We start from the raw sequence: 13,397 nt of genomic DNA on the forward strand, positions 1-13,397 counted from the left end.
CATCATCAGGGTGCAGAATTACAATATGGCTTGAAACAACATAATGCTTAATTCGGCTGAGTGAAAATGTGATTTTCATTTAATTAATTTACACAGCGTACGACAATTTTGCTTCTTCCTTATTAATTTAATGAATGCTGTTATCCACACAATGTTTAAATAAAGGAAAGTTCATTACTTACAGGTAGGAAAATTCTGGGAAATTCAACTATATGCTGGCTGGATTTTTCACCAATGTGCTAATTTTTCAGTATATAATACAATACTTTTTAACTACGCTCATTCCCTCAGACTGTTAGATTTCCAGATTTATATGTTAGACGATTACCTTAAAATATCACGTGACCGCCACATGACCATGTTCCAGTTGCTGGAAGACCGCGAGGAGCTTTTCTTTTCAACAACAGCTGCGACACCGTTGAGCAATACTGAAAATATGTGACATGCAAACTCTGTTTCCTCCTTGCACACGTGACCAGGCAGCTCTGAGAAAAGAAGAGATCTAGATTAGCTTTCTTGCATGACATAGCGCAATGACTGGTTAACATGATAAAAAAAACACTAAGATGTGGCCTAAACTGTACGTAACGGAGGTGAGATTGAGTCTAGATGCGTTTGCATCTCCAACCACCCTGATGATCATTTTCTCGGGTTTTCTTTTTTTCGTTATAAAAGTTGTTTAGCAGCGATGGTAGATGGTGCGAGGATCACACTTTTGTGTCATGCCTCGGGTCATACTCATGACAGCACTTTCATGCCGTCTTGGATTTTGCGGCATGTTAAGTTGGGTTCAATGATGAGTATGATCTGCTGATGAGGTCTAAAAAGACCAAAACCGGTACAGATCTCTTGGCGTGACTCCAACTTAATATTCCCATGCAAACTGCCTGAGCTGAACACTCTCCCTCTTCAGTTTCGTACCAGTACTCATTAGAGTTAAAGAAATTTATTTTTGACTCAAATTATAATTTTTGGGACTTCTTGGTTTTGTTTTCCTTGCGAAATGGTGTGGATCCAGCACCCTTTCCCCACCTTGTTAACATGATACCGATATCATCTGATCATTGTCATATTGAACTAGCCGTCTAAACAAGGTCTTCCTCGCAAGGAATCATTTTGAACTTCAACGTTGGCAATGGGGCAGTGGTAAAAAGTTTTGCAGGTTTATGGTTCAATTTTTCCAAAATAAATCCCTGCCTGGCTACGTCATGTGAGCCTGCTAACAATATTTTTTCAAATGAGCCCCAATTTGGGCATTTTTTAAAGGGTTTTTTTCCTGCTATTTAGGGTTAAAACATTTGGAAAAATTCTAAAGACTTAGTTCACTTCGTACTTTAAAAGAATGAATTAGGAAAAACCATTATTTCCATACGTCCTATCGTGCAGATTTTTGCAATCAAATGTACAAAATAAACAATTTCAACCATTGAGAACCCAAAATAAAATTCCTTCAGAAGGAAATCTTGACTGACAGCTTTAGAAGCATTTCCTAACATATTCCTGATTACAAAAGTGATCTTCTAAGAAAAATGAAAAGCTTGATTTTTACAATTGATGACTAAAAAACAGCAGACAAAAGTTTTTCGCCTTCGACTTGTATCAGCTGTTGTGTTCGCTAAGTTGGTAACAGCCAAATTTCAATTAAAAAAGTTAATAATATTCGATCGTGAAAATTTGCCCTTTTCTACAAATCATTTGACTGGAAAATGTATCACAGCAGAGTGAAAAAACTTGAATCTTGGCTCAATTTTCCACTCTGTGTGGCTACATACCTGTTGAGATAATGAAGTCCATACAATGGTTGACGATAATTTTGAAGCGGTCCACTAGCTCACTGCGGGAGATTTGTTTCGGTTTTGAAACGGAGAGGATTGATGGGGTCGACAGGCTGGTGGTAAAACTCAAATTGCTCATGCTTGTAGAGAAAGACGATGTCATGTTGCTTGGTGGCAGTGTATCCTTATCGTCTTCGTAGCTGGATGACAAAACTGAAAAATTATCCACAAATAAAATTAATGCTGAAACGGTATTAATAAAATTAATGGTGAATGATCTGAAATATCAAAATTTCCTGACTTTTCCTGTCTTTTCTTTCACATTTTTTCCCTTTTTCCCCTTTTTTTAAAAAAAAAAATTACTTGACTATCTTTGAAAAGGTGATCACAATTACATTTTGATCCTTTATTAGAAAAAAAACAAAAAAATTCAACTGACTAAATCTTCAAGAATGGTACGAAAACTTTAAGATAGCATTTTATTTTGGATGACGATCAAACAAGAGTCTTTCATTCTTTCATAAGTTTCTTCAAGAGTTTTTACTTGGTAGACTTCACAATTTTTAAAACACTCGAGTCACCGCTACAAAGGTAGATACAAAATGAGTTTTGAGCTATCATAAAATTTTCAGAAATGACACTCAAACTGCGAAATGCCTCCGACTTTGAAATAATAATAAGGGTGGAATTTGCGGTTACTCAAACAAATGTTTGCTTTGTAAACAAAAGGGAACGATTCCAAAAACTTAAACACTACAATGAAATGGGAGATTTTTGAGATGAAATTCTGACCTGATGATAAAATAGCAGCCGTAGTGTTGCGGATCCGTGTTACAGTGGTGGCTCGAATCTGCTGCGACGTTATCATATCTATGATCGTTTCAACCGCAGTGTCAAGAACCGAGCGGTGAACTTCTCGGAGCAGGTGAATGCACTCTGATTTGACACCGCAAGACAGACATTCCTCGCTCTCGAGGAAACATATCATAAGCAGCATCTCGTTCAAAACATGGATGCTGGAACTCCCGGGCGACTGAACAGCGTTTGTGACGATTGAACCAAAGAATTGTTGGAGCTGATCGACAAGATCTGTCACCTCCTGCATGGGACAGTCATGAGCTATTCTGACCAAGGTTTTGCACAATACTTCCACCAGACCAAAGCTCAACATCTGCTTTGCAGCCTCCTGGACCTAATACCACGCAAAATCATAAAGGTTAAAGAACAGGTAAAAAAATAAGCAAGAAAAAAGGGTTTGAATACCCCATTTTGATGAGAGATGGATTACCGATGGCTAAGGTCCAAACCATATACCTCCATAGCAATGTTTCAAAATGTATGCTCTCATTCTATTAACTCAAAGAGAAATAAGCCAATTTTATAGCTTGAAATTTATGAAGAATATTTTGCAGGCAGAGAGGAAAAACAAAGAAGTTTTCAAATAATTACATTGATCAGCTCACCAAATAAAATGTAATGTATGACAGGAAGTCTGCAACGTCGCAAACAGAGATGTCAACGGTGCAAGTCCGCAATCACATATCTCGTTTGCGGTGTCAGAAAATCTCCACCTCTATGCTATTTTTTAGAGGAGAACAAATTGACAACATTCCTTGACGTTTTTGCAGAATTTTCTTCGCACAGAGAAGAAAAATCATGGCAATTTTAAAGAATTGCCTTTGAGTAGTTTTCCGTCTAAAAAATAAAATATGACAGGTAGTCTGCAACGTCCCAAACCGAGTTATGTGATTGCCGACTTACACCGTGGATATGGGATTTTGCACTTTGGCCATCGATACATGTACTTCCCGAGCTCTCAACTACTGAATATTAAATTTTTTGTTTTTTATCAATCGATCCTCAAAGTATAAAAGAGAACTGAATTTTATAACACAGATAAATTTGGGTAATCAATTTTATGACATATTCTTGTAACTAATAGTATCTGTTTCTATCTTTCTTTTTTTAGTAATAAAGATTTTTAAAATTGACATTCTTGAATAATGTAAGAGCATCACTATCATTCAGTGTTCAAAACTATTGATCCATTATTGGAGACAGATTTACCTTGCAATACAAGGAGTGCAGAAAATGAACCAGATTCCCCATCAACGTGATGTTCGAGATGGACGTGGGAAGGAACGCGAGAACAGTTGGAACGGCAGCTAGCTGCTGAGGCGAGAGCGAGTCTTGGAGTGCATCATAGGCCTCAAGCTGTTCCTCCAGCGGCAGCCAAAAACAGCCAGTCACCAGCGCCACACAAGTTTCGACAAGCTCGGCCGAAGAGTTCGGGTACAGACTGAGCTGGTTCGCGAGGTGATAAAAGCCTTTCATTCGGTTGATGAACTTGCTTTTCAAGTCCTCCGAACAACGCTGCAAGTAGGCTGAGAACACTTTGATTACAGCGGTACGAACTCCATCATCAGGATGGTTTAGCATTGCCAAAAGAGATGCAGCGCCTATGATTTTATCCGTAAGGATGGTTACCATGTGATCAGGCAAGACCAAGAATGTGTCTCGAAGGAGGACGAGAAGACCTTCCATAATAAGATACTCGCTTGACCTCTCAAGTGTGCTTTCTCTCTGATTCAGGGTGGTTTCTTTCATGTTTTCAGCAAGGAATTTCTCGATTTTCTCTTTGTTGCTCTCCTCCGATGAATCAAGACTGGAGTCCTCTTGGAATTCGTTGTCCATTCCAATGATGACGATATCATTTGGATCGATGACTTTGCGTTCCTTGGGGCCGGAGTCTGTATGATCCGTGCCTCGGTAGTACTGATTCAGAGCCCGATTAGCGTTCTTCTCCTCACATTGGGCGATGAACTCGTCCACTGACTCAAAGCCCCGGTTCTCTTGCCATTTGCTCACATCACCGTCCACTTCTGAGCTGGGATCGACATGGAATTCACAGATGTCTTCCAGCTGGGTTGATTCGGCTGAATGGTTTGTTTCTGGGCTAGAACTTTTGGAGACCATGTTTTGCTGGATCTGAGGAGCGATAAAAATAAAAATATACATATTAAAAACTTAAAAATGGGAGAAAACGGTTAACACATTGGGATGAAGCAGTCTTGGGTTAATTTAACCGAAAGTTATGACCTTCGTTTAACGGTACATTAATGAAAACATTTCTGAGAAATATATCAACGGTGTAAGTTGGCAATCACATAACTCGTTTGCGATGTCGAAGACTTCCTGTCATACTCTGTTTTTTAAACGGAAAACTACTCAACAAGCAATTCTTTAAAACTGCCGTGATTTTTCTTCTCTGTGCAAAGAAAATTCTGCATAAACTTCAAGGAATGGTGTCAATTTGTTCTCCTTTAAAAAATTAACATAGAGACAGAGATTTTCAGACACCACAAACGAGATATGTGATTGCCGACTTGCGCCGTCGATATAAGTCTTCATTTCCAAAAGTTCTCAGGAGTCAGCTCATGTAATGTTCGAATGACCCCATTACTGAGTTTTTGTTTTGGTCAACTATATTGGAAAGGTTTGAAATTCCTTGAGTGAGGTAAACATGAAGAGAAACCTTCCAGGTTTGACCACTTTTAATCTGTTTCGGAAAAGTACAATACTTTCAAGGATGAAGTTCCAAATTCCTATCAAGAAAATTTTACGGAGTCAAAAGGCTCACTGGAAAAGGTCCCATATTCAAAAACCGCATTTGGGAAAAATACATCTAAAGTTTTTTTTCATTATTATTTTCGGGCCTCTGACAGTGACTCACATCAGGAATTAAAATCTACTCTCCACTGTATATGACAGTCAGTGACCAGAGAGTAATTATGGAAACTTCAAATGCATTTTTCTGGAACGTGATTTTTCGCTATGATGGGCTCTTATTCAGGAAAGCATCTCAACTCTTTCATCAGATACAGAGTGTTTTTTCAAGACCGATGGATGAGGGTCATCAAATGAGCATACCTGTAAATTGGTGAGAGCTTTGCTCAGTTTGGTCGCATCCAATACCTTGGATCGAAAACTATGGCTGATACTCAATTCACTAGCGGAGTTAGAGTCATTTCGCGTTCGCTGTCTAGAGGATAGAACAGAACCTGAAAAAGAGAGATATTTTAATGAAGCCACTCATTGTTATTTTTTATGCAACTTGAACATTTTAGATTTACAATGATAATATCAATAAAATTTGACATGAATATGTTGTAATTACAACAGCCATGGTGTTGTACTTTTGCGAATTTTATTCGTCAGTGGCCTTTAAGATGTTATATCAATCATTATTGGCCAATTATATCTATATGGAGCGCAGTAACAATAAGATAAGTAAATGCAAAAAATGCTTATCGACAGGGTAAGTCGGCAATCACATAACTCGGTTTGCGACGTCGCAGACTTCCTGTCATACTTTATTTTTTAAACAGAAAACTACTCAACGGCAATTCTTTAAAACTGCCGGGATTATTCTTCTCTGTGCAAAATAAATTCTGCAAAAACACAAAGGAATGATGTCAATTTGTTCTCTTTTAAAAAAATTACATAGAGGCGGAGATTTTCAGACACCGCAAACGAGTTATGTGTTTGCCGACTTACACCGTCGATATCTCAATTGCTACGTATCAAAATATTTGATTCTATTTTACTGGCACCAGAGATAATTATTCAAAATTTTTCCTTGGATTTGCTATGACCTTTTTTTTTCTATTTTTTTTTAAGAATGAGTAAAGAAAACTTACAACAACTTTTAATAGAAACTGTCATGACTATAAATGCAGAGACTTACAAAGTCGCAATCTGAGATTGGTATTTTTCAACTTTAACCATCAAGTAACATGACTTTTTGTTGAAGATTATGTGTTTGCTTGGTTAAAAATATGGCAAAGATAATGAGCGCAACGCCTGAATGGTCTCTGAATATATCTCAAAAAGCCTATTAACCAAGTTAGAATTTAAATTTGAACGAAAATAAAAAAGTTATGTTAGATGACTTGATATCAACTATCTTATTCATAAAGAGTTCAGAATTGCCATTATAAAAAGAACTTCGTCTCTGGTAAAATGAAATTCGTAAAATTATGACACACTGGCTGTTGTAATTTCAACTTATTACTATCAAATTTTTGACAAAAAGGAATGATTTTTGATGATATTGAAACATCTTAAACACTTTTAAACATATAAGGAATAAAGCACAATTGAAAAACTCAGCTGGGAGCATTCCTTTTCAAAGACGCAATGCAATTCTCACCAGAAACTGCAGAAAAAATATTAGAATGCATCACTTATAACATCATTGATCACAAATAAAAATCAATCAGTTAAGAAAAGTCATTCTCACTTTCCCTCTTCTTTTAGACATCACTCTGTTCTTCACCTCTTTATTCCTTCCCCTGATCCAAATTTGTCTATCGATGACTGTGAACTCCTTCCTTATAGATTAATAGTAGCAAAGCCAAGAAAACCGAAGGGAGGGGGGGGGGGGTACGAACCTCTTTTTCTACTGGATTTTCCGGAAGGTGGTGGCTCTGGCGTGAGGAGGAAATAGAACTTAGACCTTGCTGTTGTGATGTACGTCGCACTGTCATCGTGGGCAAGGAGCACGTACTTGAAAATAGCCTTTACTTGATTTAGCTGCGGTGGCGCTCCCATCAGACCGCGCAAGAGCTCGATGATGGAACAGCAAACACTTGGCTCAAGTTCAAGAGATTTTTCTTTGTATTGAAATCGTTGCTGGAAAAAAAAGAAAATTATATGGAAAATGCAAGAGGGAAGAGACAAAACAACAAGTTCCGATGCAGCCACGCTGAAGAGCACATTAGTTTCTATTCAGTTATTTGAACTTGAAAATAATTTAACTTCAGAAATGAATTGATAAAAATTCCCAATTCGGTGCGCTTGTTCATCCTAAGTGTTCAAGTGATGACAAGACCAGATGTAGCTTTCGTATGATTATGCTGTGCTGTGCCTTAGAAGAATGAAAAAGTTACTGCATGGCCACATGAGAGAGGCGAAAGTAATCGCTGCACAAACCCATTAAGCTAATCAGAGCTACTTCTTTATTCGATAGAAAGGTGAGGTATCAATGAGGGTCATTCTTGGGCCTACCTTAGTTGAATATTTTCAAATCTACTGTTTTTTGCTCATTAAAGGTCTATGACTAACAGAATACATCACAATTTGGTCATTTCTGGTATCTTTCCAGGTCAAATACTGGCCTATACATGGGTCTGGAGGCCGATTTTGGCGAAAAATAGGAGTTTTGTAGGTTTGTGGTCAAATACTGAAGAATTCGTATTTTCCGCTGATCGGCCCTCAGACCCGTGTTTAGGACAGTAATAGGCGCATAAAGAGACTAGAAATGACCAAATCATGATGTATTTCGTTTAATGGACCTTCAATGAGCAAAAAATCGTAAAGTCGTGGAAATTCAGCTAAGGTGGGCCTGGAAAAGACCCTAATTGATACCTCCTTTTCAAATTTTGCCTCATCATAAATGATACTTAAAACCATTTTGGAAAGTACTATACTAAAGTACCATACTTGAAAATACATAAAAAATATGCAATGCATCGTAGAGCTCCTTGAGTCGTAACAATAACACCAAGTTCAAATAAATGCGCCCAGTAATAATAGTACCAGGACCAGTAGAAAAGGGTGTAGCGCTCTACGTAAATTAAATGCTGTTAATTATGCGCTCTTTTTTGGAAATTAAATAAACTATCGACATTAAAATAATGGGTGTGATTATTTCTACTATTATCATAATTTTAATAGTTTATATAAAAATGTTGATTTTGTAATTCAATTAAATCTATTTAGGTTTAAAATATCAGTAAAAATACACCCAAAATTTTTGAGTTGGACAGGACGGATCGAAAAATGAAAAGACACTCACTTTGCAGAAATTCAAAACAGCATCAAGCAAAGCACACCGATTCAACTGCTCAACATTAAACTCCCCGACATTAAACTGTGAATCGCTGAGCAAGACATGGAGAGCTTTGAAAAGAAGGCACAGGATTGAGTCTTGGTTGCATGTAGCATCCTTCAGTTCCCATTGCTGCCACGTAGGAAGAGCCACATAGACCAGTAGCTCTGGATGGACCAAAATGTGATTAGACGGCGATGCGACGAAAAATGAGTTCGAGGACTGACACTGGATTAAACCTGGCTTGTCGCACGCTGCATCGAATAGTGCCTGAAATAAAATTATTAATTATAAAAAGGGAATAGTAAAAAAAAAATAATAATTACTCATAAAAAGGAGGGATTATTAGTTATGAAACTTCCAGGTCACCTTCACGCCATTTAGAAGTCAGTGATTCTGAGTGCTTGGAGTATAGTTGAGGTGATTCGATGGACGCTATATTTTGTGTCAAAACGACGTGCGATATATCGCATCGATGGGTTCCATTTTTTCAGCTACTCTTTTTTTTCTCGAATTCTGAGATCGCAATTCTGTTGTCAGGAGACTAGAGAATCCACTTACCAATTTTGATGAACAAATTCAACGTAATGTAGGCGAGGTTTTTTTTAGAGGGAAAATATCGCATTTGAGAGCAGTTTCGATATCAGAATCGAATGCGATATTTTTCCTCTAAAAAACCTTGTCTTTATTAAGTTGAATTTGATTGTCAAAATTGGTAAGTGAATTCTTTAGTCTCCTCGAAAACAAAATTGTGATCTCAAAATTTGAAAAAAATGACAAGTAGCTGAGAAAATGGAACTAATCGATGCGATATATCGCACGTCGTTTTGACACAAAATATAGCGTCCATCGAATCACTTTAAGGGTTTCCTTGACTTGGAAGTTCTTTTTTCTTTTAATCATTTTCTTATCAATTTCTTTTGTCGTTTATCTTCAGTTTAAGGAGTTAGGACAAAGCAAGAGCCCAAGACTCCAGGCTTGTGTTCCTAACACTAGAGGAAATCCTGCGAGACCAAAAAAAAGTAAAAAAAATTATGCAAGAGACATATTGGTAGATTCTAAATGTTACAAAATCTTGCATTTTATCTTGCAACAATTTTTTCTCGAATAGATCAAGCTCTTTTGCAATTGGCATGGTCTGTTACTCGTAGTCTGATGAATGAGGTTTCCCAATGCTTCAATCCGCTTTTTCCACAAAAAAAAAATTAGCTGCAGAAGTACAGCAACCTGGGGTAAGATCCTCTTGAGTCTTTCTGGTAGGAAACTTTAAGCAGGCATTAACTTTTAAATGAGGTAAAGTACAAGCATACAAATTATAAAGCAAAGGACGAGACTTCTACTCGTAAAACGTACTTTCAGAATATGGTAGCCAGCTTTGGCCTTCCGACTTTGGAGGACTTTAAGAATGAGTTTATAAGAGTCCCCTTTGATGAACTGAATGTACAACTGATTGTCAGATGTGGCCATTTTCAGTAAAATGTACAAAACATCGGCTTGATATTTTTCTTCTGCTCCGAGTTCAACAACCTGAAATGGCAAGAACATAAGTTAAAGAGGTCCTCTGAAAAACAAACTAATATATACATGCGTCTTTGATAATTAAATAAATATTAGAAGTAAAAACAGAGGCGACATATGTCTCTTTCGACAAAATAAGTACGAAAATAGAAATAGAGGAGGATTTGCTTCATAATGCCGCAATCACACGCTGAATGTGGGAGCTGAATGTGGCTTGAATGTGGAAGTCATCGGCCCGATGCCTGAATTTTGCACGGGATGCGCAAAATTCAGCAACGATTCTCAGCAACCATCTGACTAATGTTTGATTTGTCTGAACTATTCGAGTAAATTTGATACACATCTGGATGAAAATAACTCGAATTTGCGAAATTTCAGCCGCTGGGCGATGACTGTTGACTTCCACATTCAGCTGCTAAATTCAGCGTGTGATTGCGGCATTAAAAAAAAGTGTGTCACTTAATCCTTAAAAATGCTGCCAAATTGCTGCTGCTGGTGTCATAAATACAGCCATGTGAAAATGGCAAACAAACTGAGCTAAAAATGGCAAACAATTTCTAGGTCCAAATTTGAATTAACAGTAAAAATTTCTGAGTCCAAATATACCTAAATGACATCATGAATGGAACCCTCAGGTGGCATTATCAGTATTTTTATCAATATCTATTTCCAGTTGCCTCTATCAGTATCTGTTATCCGTCCCTTCAAACGTTCAAAGAATCTTTCCAAGAGTAGAGAAAGACGTAGTCTAACAAAAAAAAAAACAAAGAGAACGAATGCAATTTTGGCCGGATGGTATTTTCAAATAAAATCATGTTTCAAAATTAGTCTTGTCTCTTTTTTTCTTTGGTCTACTATAGCAGAAAAAATAACATTCAATATTATTCACGTCAGTAACCAATACAAATTGAATACTTTCAGGAGAAAAAAAAACCAATATTTCACAAGGCCATTTAAGTAATTTTCTGGAGGGGGGGGGGATCAGGTCTCTATTAAAACTTATTAACCTAAAAAAGTGAAGGCACGAAATATGAACAAAGACATTAAATCAAGATTTAAGTTTCAGCATGAATCTAGATATTTAAAGAGCATACTTTGGCAAACAAAAACAGAAGAACATTGAGTCCACCAAGGGCGTCCAATGCCTGCGTGAAACCGGAATATTTCTGGACACATAAGTTGGACATACACATGACTGTCGCTGAGAGAGGGACTTTTTGACTAGCTCGGTTGTCGACATTGCTGATTCGGAAGAGGCTCGGTGGTTGTGCAGCAATAACACCTGTAAAAGGATTATTATAAATGAAATACGATGCAGGAACCCTGCAAGTTTTAAGTATGTTAACACTTCCAGGCTGAGATTCAGGTAAATAACAGACAAACGGCAATCTCTCATGGTGAATAGACATTAGATTGGAGAATACTTGAGCCATGTAAAATATAAAACTTGTCCAAGACTCAATTTAATAGAAAGACGTAAGAGAACATTTAAAATGTCTGAGCAATAATTCAGAAAATTCAACATTTTAATGTTGTCTTGAATACTCTATTTACATACAGACAGAGCAAGATAAATGTAAATTTTAGTTGTTCATGGACGGCAGACGTTAGAGCAGGGATTTTTTAAGAAGCCAACTCTATTTTGGTAAGTTGAATTTTGTGTGGAATCTAACCTCAATGGACCACTTGACACGGTGCGAATTTAAGCATTACAATACGTTTTCTAATTAAAATTTTACATAAAACATGAATTAACGCTGTCAGAGTGAAATCGCATGGCACTACTACTATTGTTCTATTTGAATGAGACTGGATGAAAAAGGACTCTTGACGCACCAAAAACAAATTTTTCTGGAGCGCAATTTTTGTCTTGCTGAGTTGATCAATCAGGGTTTCAGTTTCTTGGCACAGAAACTGTAGAAATCAAATGGATCACTGGACTAGACAAGGTGGGAATTAAAGCATAAAAATTTCCCGTGACGCAGGATTTGTTTCACAAAATATTTTGAAAGTAACTCTGAGCCAGAATATGATCGTTTTTCGATGAAAGAATTCCAACTTCCCACTCATAAAAAACCATAATCTATTCAGGTTAAATCACACACTAAATATCACAACTATAGCCTCTGCAGTATAAAAATATCTCAATCTTGACGCTTGGACTCAGGTGTTGCTTATTGTTGACACTTTGAACAACACAAGGTGGCTAAGGGGTACTGCTAGATTAATAAGCCTCCTACAACCATTATGGTGCAAAATTTGATTCACACACACTCTGGTTTTTCTTGTGAGTGGGAAATTCAAATTTTTTGTAACCAGGTCAAAATAGAAACATTAGTATCTTGGTTAGGAATTATTTCAGGAATTACCCTTGCGCGAGTTGTGTTCTACATGAAATTTTAAAGCGGAATCATTACAGAAATGCCTTTTGTCCCCTGTCTAGCGGTCCACTGTATCTCAAAATCGTATTCAGAAAGACAATTTCCTTACTTTGTGGAGTTTTTGTACTTCAAACACACGCTAAAACCTTTTTTCAACCTATTACAAATTATTGATTACCTGTGGTGCCGGATAAAGAGTGTTGATATATGTAGAAAGAGTTAGGGTCGCGTGCTGAATACAGAACAAATAGGCTTTCTTGCAGGGACTTGAGGTTTTTCATCGTGAGGTTTTTGCTCAGAATACTGGCCCAATTCACTGCAGCCCAATTCTTCTTGTCAATGAGGTTGATGAAGTTCGGGAGAGGATCGCCAACACTGGATTCTGTTAAACAGCTGAAGTCTGGACCGTAGGCACACAGTAGGAGGGCAAGCTCTTTGTTGAAAACCTGGAACGGTCGAGTAAAATCCCTCAGATTACTGACTATGTAAAGGAGGCAGAATGACTGCTGGTGGGTTATCATAAAAAATCCTTGCTTTTTCATTACTTCTCTTTTCCTGTGCTCCTCAAAAAATTATCTAGTTTCAGAGGTCTTGAAATCTTTGGTTTTTTGCCTCTTCCTCACTTTTTCCTAAGTAGTGGAATGCTTTTTGAATTTTGATAGTGCCAAATTCTTGCAAACGATAACAGAATGTTGATTTGGAAAGCAGAATGTGGGAATTGTAGAGAAATGAACTGACATTAGCAGAATTTAATTGAGATTTTGTGATACAGGATATTGCCCATAAATATTGCAAACCTTCAAAGCTCAATCTTCAAGTTTTACACAAAAA

At 37.2% G+C, this 13,397-nt stretch overlaps 1 protein-coding gene across 1 annotated transcript in view; it reads right to left on the minus strand.

Annotated features, from left to right (window-relative positions):
• mv (lysosomal-trafficking regulator mauve) overlaps positions 1-13,397 on the minus strand; it is a 94,920-nt gene that overhangs the window by 13,477 nt on the left and 68,046 nt on the right. The window contains exons 16-25 of the mRNA XM_019061635.2: positions 12,745-13,012; positions 11,280-11,467; positions 10,021-10,194; positions 8,635-8,937; positions 7,229-7,469; positions 5,706-5,836; positions 3,843-4,763; positions 2,568-2,967; positions 1,773-1,988; positions 329-485 (exon numbers count right to left, since the gene is read on the minus strand). Coding sequence (XP_018917180.2) covers positions 329-485; positions 1,773-1,988; positions 2,568-2,967; positions 3,843-4,763; positions 5,706-5,836; positions 7,229-7,469; positions 8,635-8,937; positions 10,021-10,194; positions 11,280-11,467; positions 12,745-13,012 — 2,999 coding nt within the window. The remainder of the gene's footprint in view (positions 1-328; positions 486-1,772; positions 1,989-2,567; positions 2,968-3,842; positions 4,764-5,705; positions 5,837-7,228; positions 7,470-8,634; positions 8,938-10,020; positions 10,195-11,279; positions 11,468-12,744; positions 13,013-13,397) is intronic.

The sequence above is a fragment of the Bemisia tabaci genome, chromosome 9 (genome assembly GCF_918797505.1).
Source record: "Bemisia tabaci chromosome 9, PGI_BMITA_v3".
In the NCBI taxonomy this organism is placed as follows: domain Eukaryota; kingdom Metazoa; phylum Arthropoda; class Insecta; order Hemiptera; family Aleyrodidae; genus Bemisia; species Bemisia tabaci.